We start from the raw sequence: 21,945 nt of genomic DNA on the forward strand, positions 1-21,945 counted from the left end.
AGGTATTAAACTTAAATTTCCTTCCTATCAGTTAATTCTTTCATTCAACACATGTTTATTAAGCTACTCCTATGTTTTAGGGTTTGAACTATATGGCAAAGCATAAACATAACACTGCATTCCATAACTCTGGGAAAATGTTTCAGAGAGGTTATTTTTGTTCTTTATGCAACTTTCATCAAATGCAAAGCATTTGTAACTCTAATCTTTTCCTTCTCCAAACTTCCACTGTATTTAAAGGCAGAGGTCTGAATTCTTGAACTCTCTTCAGATAGGGCAACAGTCATTATAGTATTATAAAGCAAGGACATCTTTGTGACAGAACTGGCTGGACCACTCTGGAAACACAGCTCTTTAACTGCAGAGATGTCGGTACTTCTATTAACTGCACCCCTGGGCTATCAAATCTATTTACACAAAACTGCAAGACAAACAAATTATAATACTAAAGAGAGATGTACCTAGTTTTCCTTTCACCTCTCTCTTTTCTGCTCTTTTTGATTCTTCTCTCCTTGTTTCTCTTTTCTCTTCTTTCCCCTTTTCCTTTATCTTATGCTCATTCCCTTCTCTTTAAAAAATGTTTCCTTTTCCTCTTGAAATCAGATTGGTTAAAGTGACTGACAACTCCACTGCGGTTATGTAAGATATTAACATTTAGGGACTCTGGGTAAACTGAGTATATGGGAATTCTCTATATTATTTTTGCACCTGTTTTGTTTTTTTCTTCCCTTTTTGGCCTCATGGTGTGTGGGATCTTAGTTCCCTGACCTGGGATCAAACCTGTGCTACCCGCATTGGAAGTGTAGAGTCTTAATCACTGGATTACCATGAAAGTCCCATTTTTGCACCTATTTTAAAGTTTGATTTCAAAACTAGAAAGTTGAATTTTCAAAATGAAAGTTAAAAAATAAAAATTGTAAAATTAAAGTTAAGAAAGTCACTGATAAGCCCAAATTGCTCAAATATAAGAGTAATAAAAAGAATAAAGGGAAAGAACTTAAAACTTACATCAACACGGAAATCTTCTAGCTTCTTAAAGCTACAGAGGTATTCCTGAAGTTTGGGGTCAATAGATTGTGTCTTAGATTGAGAATATTTTAGATAAGCCCAAAACTTTTCTAATCCATACAGCTGACCTAGTAACAAAGAATATATACAATAAAATATATAGAATCCTTAAAAAATGATTCATTGACCATGATCCTACCAGCATTAAGCCATGTCTTAATATACACTTTATCTAGATCTTGAGGCTAACACTGTAATGAATAACGGCAGCTAACATTTATTAAGAATTTGCTATGTAACAGGTATTATTTAAGTGGTTTATTGTATATTAAACTAATTTGAACTATACACCACCCTGTAATATAGGTGTTCCTGTGTAAATATTATTGATGAGTAAACTGAGTTAAGCAAGTTAAACAAGGTTAAATTAAGCAACTTAACCATGGCCACAGAGCTACTAAGTGGTGGAAATGGAACTCAGACTTAGGACTAGCCCAGAGCCTGTATTGTTACCCACTATACTATTTCACCTTTCCAAGCATACTTGCTCATATTACATAGAATTTTCACATAATGGAACATCAGTGAGTAGTCATGTAAGTCAAATGAATAATGACAAAATGCAAATCCATAAAGAAACACTTGGGAGTGATTATTTTCCAACATCTTACATGAAAAACCTTCTTACTATATGGTGCTCCATCCTTTATAACAAATCATAATAGCGGCCTCAAAGTCTTTTTGGTCTGTTCCCCCCACCCCAAAAAAAAGGATACAATCTCCCTATTTATTGACAGATTCAGATTTACAATCTCCAAATTGAATAAGGTTATTGTTTTGTTTTTACCAGATTCGTAGTCTTTCTTGGTTTCTTCTTGGAAATCCTTAAAAATTTCTTGTCTGAATTTCTTTTCCAGTCCATAACTATAAAACCTGAACAGACATTCTAATCCATACCTGTGGGGTGGGGAGGAGGGGGTAGAGGGGAGGGAGGTGGGGAGGGAAATGGTTTATAATAAAATTTTTGCTATGACAATGCAAATAATAATACTTAACAGCACTGACATAAGCAAACATGGCACAAATAATCCCAAACAAGAATGTTTAAATCTATGTAGTTTTTAAATCCACAGCTGGTTTTCCTATTTTTGTTGACTTGGGCACAGTATCTCATGGAGGTATACTGGAGATGTGCAAAATAAGAGGCAGCCCATGAACAACTAGAGCATGGCTTCTTTGAACAGACAGAGGATCTCTTCCTGTTATTTCTGAAAAACTCCTTGGTATTTCAAAAGATTTAGTGACAAATTGGCAGTTATAGATTTTTTTCCAAACCAAGGCTTGCAATGGTGTTTTACTACATGGTATTAAATGCTCATGAACATAATCTCTACTCTAGGAAAATAAAGACCATACTCTTGGGTCATAGACCCTAGGTGTGGTTGACCCAATCAACTATAAAGTGAAGTGAAGTTGCTCAGTTGTGTTCAACTCTTTGCAATCCCATGTAGCCCACCAGGTTGCACCATCTATGGAATTTTCCAGGGAACAGTACTGGAGTGGGCTGCCATTTCCTTCTCCAGCAGATCGTCCCAATCCACGGATAGAACCCAGGTCTTCCGCATTGCAGGTAGAGGCTTTACCCTCTGAGCCACCAGGGAAGCCCCAACTATAAAGGGACAAACCTAATTAAAACTGTCTCCTAAGAGAGTCTTCCTGTTTATAAAGCACATTAAATAAAAGATAATTCACCAAAATAATTGTATCACTGCATAAATCAGAAAGTAAATTTCTTTCTTCTTACAACCACCTAGAGAACCCGAGACAAGTTTTGGACAGTGGATCAAGAAACTACATGGGCTCAACCTGCAACTAACGGGGATGAGCAGAATTCATGATAGTGGACATGGATAAGTTGATGGACAACAGTAAAGGTGCCATGTAGCTCATTCAACTACAACATGTCACAACTTAAAAAACTTCCTCACTTAAATCTCTAAATCATTCTGGGCACCTCACTGGAGGAGAGGCAACATTTCTTTATTCCTGGTAATATAACACTGCCTGGTCATTGTTCACAGGAGGACGTGTGTATGCATATGTCTTTTGTAACTGGCTTATTTAAAATGGAATGATGGTCCGCCTGGAAGAATAAACAAATTTCTTGGCAATGTGCCAAGAGAAATGTGGGCTTACCAACCACACACTAACCTGAGTCCTTTCCTTTGGTAGCCATAAATGATGCTTTTCCTTGAGTTTATCTGACTGAGGACTCATGAAACAACAGTTAAGAATGAAAAACATCTTAACACTCTTCTTACGGGATCATATTATATTGATACCAGTGGTCCTCACCTTGACTACATATACAGACCACCTAGGGAGCTTTTTAAAAAATGCAGGCTCCACTCCAAACCAATGAAATCATAATCTCTTGGGATGAAGCCAAGGCTTCTTTCTTTATGGAAAGCAGAATTGAGAAAATTTAGGTTATAAGTGAATGATATTTTAGAGGAATATTAGGATTCTTAGATTACTGGTAAAGGACAACTGACTACTACAATATCTGGATTTCCAGTCTAACTTTTTTAGAAAACTAATTCCAAAGATCAAAAGCATGACATTAGTACTACAACTCAAATATGTAGCATAACTGCTGGAGGAAAGAGAAGAGGCATATGACCAGCTTCTCAGTTGCCATTTATTCACTGACCCATCACTGCGAGACAGCTTAGATGAGTGGAAAACATAAAGGTTGAGAACCAGAAAGAACTATATTTGAATTCTAGTTTATAATCATATCTCTAAAAATGCGGGTACTAATATCCTACTTTTCAATGTCAGATAATATTTGTAAAGCACTAAAAAACCAGACCTGGTACATTGCAGATATCTATGAAATGTTGTTTCTCTCCTTCCTTTTTGAAATCATCTTATGCTAATGTTAGTTAATGGATATATTTAGTACTGATCTTCTTTCTAATAAGAATAATCATTTATTGAGCATACCAGGCAATGTGTTAAGCCCTTTAAATGTTGTGTTTTCTTTTTTAAATCTTCACAATAACCCTGTGAGGGTATTTACCATAATTTCCCCACTTTATAAAGAACCTAAAACTTACTGAGATTATAACTTTCAAGGTCACAGTAAGTTAATGGGTTTGATTTGAAAGCCTTCAGGTGCTTAACCACTGAGCTATCCTTGCTAAGGAATAGCTAATCCAGTCTCATCATGAACACTGCAGAAACAGATCAAAATTATAACACTGTTTTAAAAATCTATATACAGGATACCACAGGAACAAAGAAGGAGAACTGCCAATCTACACTTGGGTAGAAATGGGATCAGAAAAGTTATTAGAAAGTCCTGAGGAACAAATAGAAATTGTTTGCATAAGTAGCAAAATATGCCAAGACTAATTATAACAAAAGCTTTAAAACTTAGTTCCAACAGTAAAAAAAATATTTTACTTTGTGACAGTCAATACAACACATATTTGTGTAACATAAAAACATATATAAGTTTTGCAAATAATTTTTAAATTTGCATTTATCTATGAATTATAAAACATATTAATAACTTCACTATCATCAGTGAAGTCTGATATTTTCTATGTAAAATAAAAATTATTTTCTTATTTGGCAGTACTTGGGTGCATCTCAAAAATGACAGAATGATCTCTGTTCATTTCCAAGGCAAACCATTCAATATCACAGTAATCCACAGCTATGCCCCAGCCATTAATGCTGAAGAGGCTGAAGTCAAACAGTTCTATGAAGACCTACAAGACTTTCTAGAACTAATAAAAGATGTCATTTTCATCATAGGGGACTGGAGTACAAAAGGAGGAGACAAGAGATATCTTGTACAAAATGAAGCAGGTCAAAGGCTAAGAGTTTTGCCAAGAGAATGCACTGGTCATAGCAAACACCCTCTTTCAACAACACAGGAGAAAACTCTACACATGGACATCACCAGCTGGTCAACACTGAAATCAGATTGATTATATTCTTGGCAGCTGAATATGGAAAAGCTCTATATAGTCAACAAAAACAAGACCTGAAGCTGGCTGTGGCTCAGCTCAGGAGCCCCTCATTGAAAACTGAGGCTTAAACTGAAGAAAGTAAGGAAAACCACTAGACCATTCAGGTATGACCTAAATCAAATCCCTTATGGTTATACAGTGAAGGTAACAAATAGATTCAAGGGATTAGATCTGGTAGACAGAGTGCCTGAAGAACTACGGATGTAAGTTCATAATACTGTACAGGAGGCAGTGACCAAAAACATCCCAAAGAAAAAGAAATGCAAGGAGGCAAAATGGTTGTCTGAGGAGGCATTACAAATAGCTGAGAAAAGAAGAGAAGCAAAATGCAAAGGAAAAAGGGAAAGATATACCCAACTGGATGCAGAGTTCCAGAGAATAGCAACTAGAGATAAGAAGCCTTACATGAACAGTGCAAAGAAATAGAGGAAAAGAACAGAATGGGAAAGACTAGCGATCTCTTCAAAAAAGTTAAAGATACCAAGGGAACAGTTCATGCAAAAATGGGCACAAAAAAGGACAGAAATGGCAAGGACCTAACAGAAGCAGAAGAGATTATGAAGAGGTAACAAGAATACACAGAAGATCCAAATAATCACGATGGTGTGGTCACTCACCTACAGCCAGACATCTGGAGTGAGGAAGTCAAGTGGACCTTAGGAAGCATTACTACAAAGGCAGTGGAAGTGATGGAATTCCAGCTGAGCTATTAAAAATTCTAAAAGACGATGCTGTTAAAGTGCTGCACTCAATAAGCCAGCAAATTTGGAAAACTCAGCAGTGGCCACAGACCTGGAAAAGGTCAGTTTTCATTCCAATCCCAAAGAAAAGCAATGCCAAAAAGTGTTCAAAATGTCACACAATTGTGCTCATTTCACATGCTAGTAAGGTAATGCTCAAAATCCTTCAAGATAGGCTTCAACACTACATGAGCTGAGAACTTCCAGATGTTCAAGCTGGATTTAGAAAAGGCAGAGGAACCAGAGATCAAATTGCCAACATCTGCTGGATCATCGAAAAAGCAAGGGAATTCCAGAAAAACATCTACTTTGCTTCATTGACTACACTGAAGCCTTTGACTGTGTGGATCACAACAAACTGTGGAAAATTCTTAAAGAGATGGGAATACCAGACAACCTGATCTGCCTCCTGAGAAAGTTGTATGCAGGTCAGGAAGCAACAGTTACAACCAGACATGGAACAAAGGTCTGGTTCAAAACTAGGAAAGAAGCACGTGAAGGCTGTATATAGTCACCCTGCTTAAGCAGAGTACAACATGTGAAATGCCGGGCTGGATCAATCACAAGCTGGAATCAAGATTGCCGGGAGAAATATCAACAATTTCAGATATGCAGATGATACCACTCTAATGGCATAAAGCAAAGAAAAACTAAAGAGCCTCTTGATGAGGGTGAAAGAGGAGAGTGAAAAGGTTGGTTTAAAACTGAAAGGTTGTTAAGCCATGAACGACTCCAGTATTCTTGGTGTCCTGAGGAGAGGAATTCCATCCGGGGCAACTGATGAGGCTTGATCGCTCAGAGCTTTTGTGTGATAAAGTTTTATTAAAGTATAAAAGGGGTAGAGAAAGCTTCTGACATAGACATCAGAAGATGGCATAAAGAGTGCCCCCCTGCTGGTCTTTAGCCAGATGTTATATAGCTACTAGCAGTCTGCTAATTAGAGAAAGGAAATGTCTCCAAACTCAGAGACTGGCAGCAGGCCCCTCAGCCACAACATGCATTTTGAGATAACATTGGCACAAGGTGAGCTGCCCCAGCCATAAAATGATTGACATGAATCTTGAAGAAAGGCAGGTTTCCAAGCAAATACAGTCTCATTAACATAGCTTAAGAGAACATTTGCATAAGTAAAACATACTGGTTTGTCAACTAGGTTCATGAGTCTTAGGTAGAAACAACTTGAAGACAGAGTCCAGGGCCCATAAGTAGTTCATTAACATAGCTTAAGACAAACATTTCCAAAAGAAAAACACATCACATTGGCTAGCTCAAGGTTTGAGAAACATTAAGTTCTGGTGGAGCCAGAACATTTAAGTTCTGTTAAAACCAGAACTTTAACAGAAACCTCTTTTTAAATTTGGATCAGTTCAGTTCAGTCGCTCAGTCATGTCTGACTCTTTGCAACCCCATGGACTGCAGCACACTAGGGTTCCCTGTCCATCACCAACACCCAGAGCCTACTCAAACTCATATCCAATGCATCAGTGATGCCATCCAACCATCCCATCCTCTGTCATCTCCTTCTCCTCCCACCTTCAATCTTTCCCAGCATCAGGATATTTTCAAATGAGTCAATTCTTCGCATCAGGTGGCCAAAGTATTGGAGTTTCAGCTTCAGCATCAGTCCTTCCAATGAACATTCAGGACTGATTTCCTGAGGATTGACTGGTTGGATCTCCTTGCAGTCCAAGGGACTCTCAAGAGTCTTCTCGAACACTACAGTTCAAAAGCATCAACTTTTCGGCGCTCAGCTTTCTTTATAGTCCAATTCTCACATCCATATATGACTACTGGAAAAACCATAGCTTTGACTAGATGGACCTTTGTTGGCAAAGTAACATCTCTGCTTTTTAATATGCTGTCTAGGTTGGTCATGACTTTTCTTCCAAGGAGCAAACATTTTTTCATTTCATGGCTGCAGTCACCATCTGCAGTGATTTTGGAGCCCCCAAAAATAAAGTCTGTCACTGTTTCCATTGATTCCCCATCTATTTGCCATCTTGGCTATTGGGAACACTGCAAGAAACATGGGAGTGCACTTCTCTCTTCAAAATACTGTTTTCACTTCCTTTGGGTATATACCCAGTAGTGGAACTGCTGGGTCACATGGCAGATCTATTTTTAATTTTTTGAGGAATCTCTTTATTGCTTTCCATAGTATTGGACCAATTTACATTTCCACCAACAGTATATAAAGATTCATTTTTCACCACATCCTCAACAACAACTGTTATTTTTTGTCTTCTTGATGCCATTCTAGTGGGAGCATAATTCTTAAATTTTAAGTGTGAATGGAGAGATCACTAGCTAAGGGAAGAGGGAAACCCATTCAGATCTTATTCAAAAATTGCATTTTGATGAAGATGATGAAACAAACATACTTCCACACATAATGTATCCTTCCTCTTTCCAAGCGGGTGGGTCCAAACTTATCCACAAAAGTCAGAGCATCTCTCTTTCTAAAATTATTTTGATTATTTCTCTTTTTTCCTCAGATAATAGCTTAATCAAAATTTTTTCAGTGCCCAACCCCAATTCCTCAAGCTTCACTTCAGCCTTATTCCTGCTCAGTCTTCCTTTTTTTGACTTTATTTTATTATTTTTTTTAAAACATATTTATTTATGACTGAGTTGGGTCTTAGCTGCGGTCACGGGCGGAGGGGGGTGGTGGTGGCAGCGGTGAGGTGTAGGTTTTTTCTTGCCAGCGCTTTGGGCTCTCTAGTTGTGGCATGTGGGCTTAGTTGCTCTGCAGCATGTGGGATCTTACTTTCCCGACCAGGGATCCAACCTGTGTCCCCTGCATTGAAAGGTGGGTTCTTAACCACTGGGCCACCAGGGAAGTCCCTTAACTTTATTTTTAATTGGAGGATAACTAACAATATTGTGATGGTTTATGACATACATCACTGTTCAGTCTTCCTTATTCATATGAAATAAAGAAGTCTCTCTAGAAACAGATTTAAGATGGCACTCATCTTCTCCCATAAGACCAAATCATGCACTCATCTTCTCCTGCAAGACCACCAAAATCACAACTAGCTGTTTAACAACCATCGACAGGAGGACACTGGAACTCAACAACGACGAAGGACTAGGAATCCCCAGAGAATTTGACTTTGAAGGCCAGCAGGATTGACTGCAGGACTTTCACAACTGTTAATTGGTTATACCCCAATACAAATATTAATAAAAACTTTAAAAAACAAAAAGAAGTCTCTGAAAACCCATTCAAAGAGTTGAAGCCAATGTGAAATTCTCTTCTCAATCACTGCTTTCTCACTTTCTCCTCATCTCTGTATTCAGGCCTAACTCTCCTTTCATCTTCTCCACATTCCACAGGAAAATAAGCCTATTCTAGGAGTCCTAGGCATTTTTGGGGCTTGTGGTCAATACCTGCAGGCAACTTTGTTGGCAGGATTTTCAGCAAAGTGGCTGGTGGGGAACTTGCTTGAAGATTAATAAAGCTGGGGGAGGGCTTGGCTTGACAAACAGGCACAGTATTACCCTCCTCTTTGGCTGTGGTGTCAACAGAAAGCTTCAACTCCAGCACCCACCCCTGTAGTTAATACACACGTGTAGTGCTGTGCGGGCCAGCTTCCGGAGCCTCTGCGCTTGCGCAGAGGTTCGTTCTGCACACAGCCACCCTATTTAAAATTGTATAGAGAAGGTGAAAAAATCTTGACACTTGTAATTTGTTTCCTCCTGCCACTTAAGAGAGAGAGAAAATACGTCTGACACTTGCAGTCTATTTCCTCCGTTTGGAGACCCCTGGCCTTCCTGCCTGTTACCGTCTCAAAACTCAACATTCATAAAACTAAGATCATAGCATCTAGTCCCATCACTTCATGGCATATAGATGGGGGAAAGGTGGAAATAGTGATAGAATTTATTTTCTTGGGCTCCAATCACTGTAGATAGTGACTGCAGCCATGAAATGAAAAGGTGCTTGCTTCCTGGAAGGAAAGATATGACAAACCTAGACATATTGAAAAGCAGAGACATCAGGTTGCTGCTGAAAGTCTGTAGAGCCAAAACTATGGTTTTTCCAGTAGTCATGTACGGATGTGAGAGTTGGACCATAAAGAAGGCTGAGTACCGAAGAATCAATGCTTTGGAATTGTGGTGCTGGAGAAGATGCGAGAGTCCCTTGGACAGAAAGGAGATCAAACCCGTCAATCTTAAAGGAAATCAACCCTGAATATTCATGGCAAGGACTGATGTAGAAGTTGAAGCTCCAATACTTTGGCCACCTGATGCTAACAGTCAACTCATTAAAAAAGATCCTGATGCTGGGAAACATTGACAGAAGGAGGAGAAGGGGGCGACAGAGAATGAGATGGTTGAATGGCATTACTGACTCAATGGACATGAGTTTGAGCAAACTTTGGGAGATAGAGAAGGACAGGGAAGTCTGGCGTGCTGCAGTCCATGGGGTTGCAAAGAGTCCAGTGCGACTGAACAACTGACCTACAATTTATTTGGCTGAGTCAGGTCTTAGTTGTGCCACATGGGTTCTTCTTTCATCATGTGGAATCTGTAGTAGTTGCAGCATGCGGACTTAGTTGCCCCATGACATGTAGGATCTTAGTTCCCTGACCAGGGATGAACCCATGTCCCCTGCATTTTCTATTTTTTTAAGTAAGTCAAAACCACTAAATTGATTTCAACCCATTAATGGGTATCATACCACAGTTTGAATGAGAATATCTAGACCAGCCACTATGAAGAACAGTACCAAGAAAAGTGAAAAATAAAACTACCATATGACTGAGCAATCTCACTCCAGAGCATATATCTGGAGAAAACTATAATTTGAAAAGATACATGCACCCCAATGTTCACAGTAGCACTACTTACCACAGCCAAGATATGGAAGCAACCTAAATGTCCATCAACAGATGAATGGATAAAGAAGATGTGTACATATATACAATGGAACCTACTCAGCCATAAATAAATAATAAAATAATGCCACTTGCAGCAACTTGGATGAATCTAGAGATTATCATACTAAGTGAAGTCAGACAGAGGAAGACAAATATATAATATTATATATGGCATCTAAAAAGATGATACAAATGAACTTATTTATAAGACAAAAACAGACTCACAGATCTTGAAAACAAACTTATGGTTATCAAAGGGGAAAGGTAGGGGTAGGGATAAATTAGGAGGTTGGGATTAACATATACACACTACTATATATAAAACAGATAATTTTTTATAGTACTACTGTATAGTACAGGAAACTACTCAACCTATCTGGGCAAAGAATCTGAAAAAAAATGGATATATGTATAAATGAATCACTCTGTGTACACCTGAAATACAATAATATAAATCAACTATACCCCAATATAAAATTTAAAAAAACAAAAACCTTTTTTAAAGAAATGGCAAATTTTGCCTTTTGTGCCAACTCAGATAAACTGGCAGTAGCCATTAGAGGTGTGAGAAGAAAGACTATATAAATCTGAATTCAAGAACAATATTAAATAATGCTGAGATTGATTAGAGATGTCAGTAATGAGGTATACATGCCATTTATCTATCATTCCTGATCAAGATTCTAGATGAAAACTAAATGGGCTTTATTTTTACACAAGTCAGTGCAAGTGTAAAAAAAATTTATTTTCAGAAAAAAGTTTTTGCAGCATCTTGTATTTCTCTTGAAGATCACAAATTGATTAACAATGGACTCTTATTTGAGCTTTACAAGAGAAATCCACAGAACAATCACACATGGATTATGGTGTACTATAGTATTTACTATTGAAAAAACGTGCATTTAAGTGGACCCATTCAGGTTCAAATCAGTATTGTCGAAGGGTCAACTGTAGTAGGAAAATATGAGATTGAACAGATGAGTCAGGAGGTATCATGAGAGGCCTTACTTCTTCTTGTCTCAAGGAATGTTAACAATTGGTTTGGCTCTAATCATGTATCAATCTGGGGATGTATATATGCACATCCAAGGGAAATCTGTCATGGTGAGGGCAAGAGAGAGAAAAATATCTTTCAACTTTCATTTGGCTTTTGTACCAGCCACTAAGACAGTTCCAAACAGTCCCACCTCCTGATATACATAAACTTGTGTAGCTCCCTCCTATATTATATCAGGGCTGGTTTGTGTGAACACAATAATATGGCAGAAGTGATGTTACTTTCAGGTGTAGGTTATGTAAGACATTGAAGCTTCCATCTTGGAAGTTTTCCCTCTTTCTTAGATCATTCACTCTGAGTGAAGTCATATGGTGAAATGCCTATGGGGAGGCCTATGTGGTGAGATACTTAAGCCTCTTGCCAATATCCAAGTGAATGAGCTTGAAGAAGATCCTCTATCCTCTTCAGGGACTGCAGCCCCATCCAATACCTTGACTGCAGTCCTACAGGGGAACTGAGCCAGAGATACTCAGCTAAGTTGTTCCTGGAGCCTTGACCCTTAGAAACTATTACCTAATAAATGTTTGTTGTTTTAAGCTTTTAAGTTCTGGGGTATTCTGCTATGCAGCAATAGAAAACTAATACAGTCTTTTCCTTAGCTATCACATGGTATTTTCACAGTCCAAAATCAGACTAGTTCAGGGACTTCCCTGATGGTCCAGTGGTTAAGAATCTGCTGGCCAATGCAGGGGACATGGGTTCCATCCCTGGGTCATAAAGATCCCACATGCCACGGGGCAACTAAGCCTGTGAGCCACAACTACTGAGCCCACTTGAACTAGAGCCTGTGCACCAAAACAAGAGAAGCTACTGCAGTGAGAAGCCCATGCACTTGGTGCAACTAGAGAAAGCTCATGCATAGCAATGAAGACCTAGTGCAGCCAAAAATAAAGTAACTTTAAAAAATAAAAATTCCCTCCAAGTGTAAAAATATGAGAAAATATTTGACCTGTAATTTTCTTTTGCATCTTCCCAAGCAAGCTGTCTAAATTCCTCATACATTTTTTTATTGAAGTGATCTCTGAGGAAAAAGGACCAGAAACGAAAGAGGGTATTCATTTCTTGGGACTGGCCAATTCCCAAACGTTTTCTCTCTGGAAAAAGTCAAAATAGCAGACATTTTACATAGCATAAAATCAAGAAAGCTGAAATACATTAATCCCCAAAACATATTTGGGTTTCTTCTAAACAAAGAATAATCATTTCTCTGACTCATTGCTCAAGTTTAAGCATTTGTCAATAGTAATGAGAATATAGTAAACTTCATTCCCTAATGTATCTAAACTATAAAATACAGGAATAAAGAATATATAAAAATATTTAAGGTAATTAAAACAAAACAAAATAAAAGAATATTTTAACCTGATATTAAATGTTACAACTTGAATTTTTGCAACTATGTTTTAATCTTAAAGATGACTATATAAAGGAAAGCATCTTACCACTTAGGCATCTTCTACGGTACTTGTGGTACACTTGTTGGGTAAAGCCGTTTTCCTTCAAAAGTTCATGAGAAGGGTGCTGGAACTTTGGGAATGAATGAGGAGTACATCCATAACTTCCTATTAGTGGTGCACCTTCTGAAGGCGAAGCATTTGAACTGCTGTTTGAGGAGGGGGAAAAAAGCCTTCAAACTGAAATATCGAGAACCAAGTGTTTAAAACAATTTGCAGTTTGTTACTGAGAGTCTCAATAGTGAAGGCATTAGCCCCTAAAACTCTCCTAAACTAATGATATACAGCTATTCATGTTCAACACATGGATTAATTCAGAAGTTGATAAAGGACATGGTCATAAATCCTCAGACTAAAACAGTAAGTAGAAGCAGATAACTGACCAGCTAGCTTACTCCTCTTTTCCAGATCTGTTAATTTAGCTTATATTTATTTTTTTCTTATGGTACTGGAGAAATTTTCAATTTTTATGAGCAATTAGGTTAATAATATAAATTAAATAAGTAGAAATGAGGAATAAAATCCAGCACACAGACAATATTTTCATTATCCTAAAGACATACCTACAACTCTGTAAATCAATTTCACCTCTGAAATTTCACCTATATCCATCTTTTTCTTTTCATCTTCACTTTATTATTCAAATTGAGGCTTTTCTCCTTTCACTTGAACTAACTGGTGTCTGGGTTTTTCCAACCTCCTTCCTCTATGCTGTCACCAAAGTGATCTTCTTAAATTGATTTAAATCACTGGTTCTCAATATGTGGTCTGCAGATACTTAGAGAGGTTCCCAAGAACCTTTCAGAAAGCCTGCAAGGTCAAAACTATTTTCAAAATTTTAGACATTATTTGCCCTCTTCGTTGAGTTCACATTTGTACTGATGGTACTAAAGCAATGGTGTATAAAACTGCAGATGCAAACTAAAGCACTGGCACCAAACTTTACTTACTACTGGTTGTATTACTTACTGCTATGTAATACTTGAATTTTTTTTCTTTTGCCAGTTTTATCTTAAGAAATCCTTGATGAAGCAAACAAAATTAACTTTATGAAATCTCAACACTTGAGTACATCTTACTAAGTGTGACAAAATGGGACAGAAGCTTTAGTTTTGCAAAACGAGAACGTTCTGGAGATGTTTCACAACAATGTGAATATACTTAACACTGCTGAACTGTACTCTTAAAAATGGTTAAGATGGTAAATCTCATTCTATGTGCTTATTATAACAATCAGGAGGAGAAAAGAACTTTTGAAGCATATCAAAGTATGATGGCTGTTGTTATGGGCTGTTTGTTGACTTCCTAACCCCTAATGTGATGATTTTAAGAGTAAATATGTTACGATGGCAGAGTCTTCCTGAGTGGAATTAGTGCCCATACGAGAGGAGACATAAGAATACTTCCCGCTCTCTCGGCTCTCTGCTATGTGAGGATACAACAAGATGGTCATGAGCAAACTAGGAAGCAGGCCTTCACCAGACACAGGATCTGTGGGCACCTTAACCTCGGATCTGTGAGAAATAAACACCTCCTATTTAAGCTCCTCAGTCTATGGCATATTTGTTACAGCAGTACTATGATAGTTGTCCTAAGTCAAAGCACTCCTGAGAAAAAGTTGTGACCTGGACTAGCTGATTTTTTTCATGGAATACCATTTTTAATTAGAAGATTAATCAACAACTTACGGTTATTCAGACTTCGTTTTGGGTCAGTCATTTCCTTGAAAATGAACAAATGAATCTGTTTCCTCAACAAAATGTTGAGGAAAAATCCAAATTTCATGCAAAAATAAGGATTTTGGAAACTTTTTGTTACCATAAGCCTAGGAGTTTCCACTCATACCTAAACACCTAATGAAATCAGTGTTTGTTTGTTTTTTAAGACTTTGTGTGTGATGTAAAATATATATGATATTTGTAATTTTAATCATTCTTAAGTGTAGTAGCTCATCAGCACTAAATATTCACAACATTATATCATACTATCTCCACCAAAAACTTCATCATCCCCAACAAAAACTCTTTCCCTCTTCCTGTAGCCCCCAATAAATTCTATTCTACGTTGTCTTTGAATCTGACTATTCTAGGTACCTCATATAAGTGGAAGCATACTAAATTCATCCTTCTGAGTCTGCCTTATATCACTAAGCGTGCTTGTTCTCAAGGTCCATCCATGTCGAGGCTTAAATCAAAATTTCATTATTCTTTATGGAACCACATTCCATTGTATGTATATACCTATTGTGTTATCTAGTCATATGTTGATGGACTATGTATTATTTTCACCCTCTGGCTATTATGAATACTACTTCTATAAACATGGGCATAAAAATATCTGTTCAACTGACACTTTTCATTTCTTTTGGATATAGATTTGGGAATAAAATAGCTAGGTCATATGATAATTCTATGTTTTACCATTTTGAGAAAGTGCCAAACTGTTTTCCACAATGGCTGCAGCATTTTATATTTCCAAGAGCAAAGCACAAGGTTCTAACTTCTCCACATCCACACAAACATTTACTTTCAATTTTTTTGATTATACACATCTGTATTAGTCAGCTCAACTGCCATAACAAGATACCACAGACTGGGTAGCTTAAACAATAGAAATTTCTGTTCTCATAGTCCTAGAGGCCTGAAGTCCAAGATCGTAGTGCCAGAAGTGTTGGTTTCTCGGTAGGTCTCTTTCTGGCTTACAGAGAGCCACCTTCTCAAGGTGTCCTCACAAGGCCTTTCCCTTCTTTATCTACATGCAGAAAGAGAGAGATCTCTGGTGTTTCTTCCTCTTCTTATTAAGGTCACTAGTTCTATCGTATTAAAGCTCCATTCTAACAACTTCATTTAACCTTAATTCCTTAGAGGTCATATCTCAAATACAATCACATGTCAGGGTTAGGGTTTCACCATATAATTTTGGAAAGACAATTCAGTCCATAACACCATCGTAATGGGTATGAAGGGATATCTCATTTTGGTTTTTGATTTGCATTTCTCAAATGATTAATGATATTACATTCCTTTTCATAGGCTTATTGGCCATTTGTACATCTCCTCTGGAGAAATGTCTATTAAAATCCTTTCCCCATTTTTGAATTGGGTTTTTTTTGTTAAAGATTTTTTCAGACTATTAACCCCCTTATCAGATATATAATTTGCAAATGTTTTCTCTCATTCACTAGGTGGGCTTCCCTGGTGGCTCAGATGGGAAAGAACCCGTCTGTAATGCGGGAGACCTGGGTTCGATCCCTGGGTGGGGAAGATCCCCTGGAGGAGGGCATGGCAACCCACTCCAATATTCTTGCCCGGAGAATCCTCATGGACAGAGGAGCCTGGCAGGCTACAGTTCATGAGGTTATAAAGAGTCGGACATGACTGAGTGACTAAGCACAGCACATTCAGTAGGTTTTCTTTCCACTCTGATAGTATTCTTTTTTATACAAAAGTGCATAATTATGATGAAGTAAAATTTATCTAGTTTTCTCTTTTATTGCCTGTGCTTTGGTGCCATGCTCAAGAAACCACTGTCAAATCTAGCATCGTAAAGATGTTCCCCTATGTTTTCTTCTAAGAGTTTTATAGTTTTAGCTCTTAGGTTTATGTCTTCAATTCATTTGAATTAATTTTTTTGTATCTGGTGTAAAGTATGGATCTCATCCTTTCACACACTGGATATCCAGTTTCCCAGCACCATTTCTTAAAAAGATGATCCTCTCCTTCATTGAACAGCACCATTGTAGAAAATAAACTGACCATATATGACAGTGTTTATTTCTAGACTCTTTTTTTCTATTTATTAGTCTACATGTCTGTCCTTAAGCCAAGACCAAACATTTTAATTACTGTAGCCTTGTAGTAACTTTCAAAGTTGGCAAGTGTTGGTCCTTCAATTTTATTTTTTAAAGGTCATTTTGGCTTTTCAGGGTTCCCTGAAATTTTATAAACAATGGAGGATAAGCTGTTTCCATTTTTGTAGGGACTGTGTCAAATATATATAGATCACTTAGAACTGTAATAATGTCTTAACAATGTTAAGTCTTCCTATCCATGAAAAAGGGCTGGCTCTCCATTTATTTAGGTCTACTAAAATTTTTTACTTTTCAGTGTGTGTCTTTTGCTTCCTTGGTTAGATTTATTCCAAAGTATTTATTTTTTTAACACATTAATGTAAATAGAATTGCTTTCTGAATTTCTTTTTCAAATTATTCAGTGCTGTATACAGAAAGACAACTGATTTTTATGTATTTTGTACACAGGAATTCCAGGACAACAGTGAATACCAATGACAAAAGCATGTATCCCTCCGTCTTGTTCCTGATCTTAGGATGACGGCTTTTAGTCTTTCACCAGAGTATAAGGTCCACCATGGGTTTCTCATAAATATCTTTTATCATGTTGGCGAATTTTCCCTTTAATTTTAGCATTCTAAGAATATTTAATCATGAAAGGACATTCAGTTCAGTTCAGTTCAATTGCTCAGTTGTGTCTGACTCTTTGCAACCCCATGAGTCGCAGCACGCCAGGCCTCCCTGTCCATCACCAACCCCTGAAGTTTACTCAAACTCATGTCCATCGAGTCAGTGATGCCATCCAACCATCACATCCCCATTCATCTCCTTCTCCTCCTACCCCCAATCCCTCCCAGCATCAGGGTCTTTTCCAATGAGTCAACTCTTGGCATGAGGTGGCCAAGGTATTGGAGTTTCAGCTTCAGCATCAGTGCTTCCAATGACACCCAGGACTGATTTCCTTTAGGATGGACTAGTTGGATCTCCTTGCAGTCCAAGGGACTCTCAAGAGTCTTCTCCAACACCACAGTTCAAAAGCAGCTTTCTTCACAGTCCAACTCTCATATCCACACATTGACCACTGGAAAAACCATAGCCTTGACTAGACAGACCTTTATTGGCAAAGTAATGTCTCTGCTTTTTATTTATTTATTTATTTATTTTCTGCTTTTTAATATGCTATCTAGGTTGGTCATAACTTTCCTTCCAAGGAGTAAGCATCTTTTAATTTCATGGCTGCAATCACCATCTGCAGTGATTTTGGAGCCCCCCAAAATAAAGTCTGACACTGTTTCCACTGTCTCCCCATCAATTTGCCATGAAGTGATGGGACCAGATGCCATGATCTTAGTTTTCTGAATGTTGAGCTTTAAGCCAACTTTTTCACTCTCCTCTTTCACTTTCATCAAGAGGCTTTTTAGTTCCTCTTCACTTTCTTCCATAAGGGTGGTGTTATCAGCATATCTGAGGTTATTGATATTTCTCCCGGCAATCTTGATTCCACCTTGTGCTTCATCCAGCCCAGCGTTTCTCATGATATACTCTGCATATAAGTTAAATAAGCAGGGTGACAATATACAGCCTTGATGTACTCCTTTTCCTATTTGGAACCAGTCTGTTTTTCCATGTCCAGTTCTAACTATTGCTTCCTGACCTGCATATAGGTTTCTCAAGAGGCAGGTCAGGTGGTCTGGTATTCCCATCTCCTTCAGAATTTTCCACAGTTTATTGTGATCCACACAGTCAAAGGCTTTGGTGTAGTCAATAAAGCAGAAATAGATGTTTTTCTGGAACTCTCTTACTTTTTCGATGATCCAGCGGATGTTGGCAATTTGATCTCTGGTTCCTCTGCCTTTTCTAAAACAAGCTTGAACATCTGGAAGTTCACAGTTTACGTATTGCTGAAGCCTGGCTTGGACAATTTTGAGCATTACTTTGCTAGCATGTGAGATGAGTGCAACTGTGCAATAGTATGAGCATTCTTTGGGATTGCCTTTCTTTGGGATTGGAATGAAAACTGACCTTTTCCAGTCCTGTGGCCACTGCTGAGTTTTCCAAATTTGCTGGCATATTGAGTGCAGCACTTTCACAGCATCATCTTTTAGGATTTGAAATAGTTCAACTGGAATTCCATCACCTCCACTAGCTTTGTTCGTAGTGATGCTTTCTAAGGCCCACTTGACTTCACATTCCAGGATGTCTGGCTCTAGGTGAGTGATCACACCACATTGGATTGTATCAAATTAACTTTTCTATGTCAGTTGAAATGATTACATAGTTTTTTTTCCCTTGGTTCTATTAATATCATGCATTATATTGGTTTCCTTATATTATATTGAATCACTTATACGACTGGGATAAATCCCACTTGTCATGGTGAATAATCCTTTTAATGCACTGTTAGATTTAATTTGCTAATATTTTTTGAGGACATATGCATTTATATTCATAAGGGATACTGGTATGTAATTTTATTTTCTTGTGATGCCTTTATCTGATTTTGGTATTAGGGTAATGAAGCCCTCAATAGAATAACTATTCCCTTCTCTTCAGTTTTTTGAAAGAGTCTGAGGAGAGTTAGTGCTAACTCTTCTTCAAATATTTGGTAGAATTCACTAGTGAAACCATTTGATTCAAAATTTTGTTAGAGGTTTTTGATTACTGATTCAATCTCTTTACTTCTTATAGGTGGGTTGAATTTTTTATTTTTTATTAAATTAGTTTAGGTAATTAATTTATGTGTTTCAAGGAATTTATTCTAGGTTATGTAATTTGTTGATATATAACAATTTGTTCATAGTAGTCTCTTAGAATCCCTTGTATCTCTGTAATGTCAGTAATAATGCCTCCATTTCCATTTTTGAGTTTCTTGCATCTTCTTTTTTCTCCATCATAGATGAGAAATCCATGGATATGGAGGGTCAAATGTATTTTCTAATTTCCACTGTAATTTCTTCTTTGACCCATGGGGTACTTAAGAATGTGCTATTTAATTTCTACATATGTGTGAATTTTTACTTTCCTTCTGTTAGGGATTTCTAACATCCCATTGTTGTCAGAGAAGATACTTTGTGTGACACCTCTTTTAAAATTTATTAGAAATTCTGTTATGGTCAAACATATATAGTCTATTGTGAAGAATGCCCCACGCAATCTTAAGAATTTGTATTCTTCCATTGTTAGGTGATACAGACTTCCCTGATAGATCAGTTGGTAAAGAATCCGCCTGCAATGCAGGAGACACCGGTTCTATTCCTGGATCGGGAAGATCCACTGGAGAAGGGATAGGCTACCCACTCCAGTATTCTTGGGCTTCCCTTGTGGCTCAGCTGGTAAAGAATTCGCCTGCAATGTAGGAGGCCTGGGTTTGATCCCTGGGTTGGGAAGATCTCCTGGAGAAGGGAAAGGCTACCCACTCCAGTATTCTGGCCTGGAGAATTCCATGGACTCTATAGTCCATGGGGTCGCAAACAGTCGGTCACGGCTGAGCAACTTTCACACTATTCACACACTATTGTTAGGTGAAAAATTCTTAAATGTGTTAGGTCTAATTGCCTTATAATGTTGTTCATGTTCTCTATTTTGTTAATCATTTTATGTTGGGTTGGTTGATCTATGCATTATTGAAAGCAGGGTATTGAAATCTCCAATTATGCTTACAGAATGTTTATTTCTCCTCTTAATTCTGTCAATTTTTGTTTCATACATCTCCTGAGGAGCTGTTATTAGTTACATAAATGCTATGTCTTCTATACTGAACCTTCTGTTAATATATAATGTCCTTATCTCTTGTATTCTTCTTAAAGTATAGTTTGTCTGATATTAAAACAGCTACCCCAGCTCTCTCAAATGTGCATCTTTTACCATTCTTTCACTTCCAATCTATTTGTGTCTTTGAATTTAATATGAGTCTCTAGTAGATGTATATAGCTGGATCATGTTTTTTACCATCCTGCCAATCTCTGTCTTCTGACTGGAAAATGAAGTCTATTCATATTTAAAGTAACTGCTGGTAAGGAGGGACCTGCCATTTTGTTATTAGTTTTCTATATGCTTTATAGATTTGCTATCTGTCACTTCTTCTTACTGTCTAACTTTTGTGTTGTTTCTTTTCCTTCTGAATAAAATATTTTGACTCTCTTCTCATTTCCTCTTATATATGATCTATAGATATTTTCTTTGTGGTAGTCATGAGGATTACAATGAACAAAAACTCTACTCTTATACATATCTGTCCCCTACTTTCTGTTACTGATTAAATTAAATCTTTATATGTTATATAACAAAGCAGTAATTTTTTAAAGTTATTTGTCTTTTAAATAACATAGAAAGTAAAAAGTGGAGTTATAAGTTAAATTACAGTAAAACTCTTACCAAAATTGCTTCTTTCTTCATATGTCTTCACGTTACTGTCAAGTATCCATTCAGTTCAAACTGAGGACTATCTTTAGCATTTCTTACTGGGCAAATCTAGTAGTAACAAACTCCTTCAGCTTTTTTTTTTTTTTAATGAAGACTTTATCTTTTAAAGAAACATTAGCATTATGGCAAATTGAGTGGAAGGTATAGAGATTTCCCTTACACCATCTATACTCCCTGCTCCCCAGACCATGGCCTCCTCCACTATCAACATCTAGCACATCTACCACCAGAGTAGTAACATTTGTTACAACTGACCAACCAACACTGACAACATTATAATCACCCAAAGTTCACAGTTACATTAGCCTTTACTCTTGGTGCTGTGCATTCTATACTTTATAACAAGAAGTAGCTATCATTACAGTGTCATACATAGTATTTTCACAGCCTAAAAATCCCCTGAGTTCCAACTATTCATCTCTCCTTCCCCTCAACCCCTAGAAAAAACCGGTCTTTCTATCATCTCCATAGTTTTCCTTTTCCAGAATGTCAAATAGTTGGAATTTTGCAGTGTGTAGCCTTTTCAGATTGAATCCCTTCAC

The 21,945-nt window shown here is 37.4% G+C and overlaps 1 protein-coding gene across 3 annotated transcripts in view; it reads right to left on the reverse strand.

The window, feature by feature from the left end:
- LARP1B (La ribonucleoprotein 1B) overlaps positions 1-21,945 on the reverse strand; it is a 129,488-nt gene that overhangs the window by 1,421 nt on the left and 106,122 nt on the right. For all 3 annotated transcript variants that reach the window (XM_043486513.1, XM_043486493.1, XM_043486503.1), the window contains exons 15-18: positions 13,180-13,340; positions 12,687-12,831; positions 1,856-1,965; positions 1,009-1,136 (exon numbers count right to left, since the gene is read on the reverse strand). In XM_043486513.1, the coding sequence (XP_043342448.1) occupies positions 1,009-1,136; positions 1,856-1,965; positions 12,687-12,831; positions 13,180-13,340 (544 nt within the window). The remainder of the gene's footprint in view (positions 1-1,008; positions 1,137-1,855; positions 1,966-12,686; positions 12,832-13,179; positions 13,341-21,945) is intronic.

Source organism: Cervus canadensis, chromosome 1, assembly GCF_019320065.1.
Source record: "Cervus canadensis isolate Bull #8, Minnesota chromosome 1, ASM1932006v1, whole genome shotgun sequence".
NCBI classification, from domain to species: domain Eukaryota; kingdom Metazoa; phylum Chordata; class Mammalia; order Artiodactyla; family Cervidae; genus Cervus; species Cervus canadensis.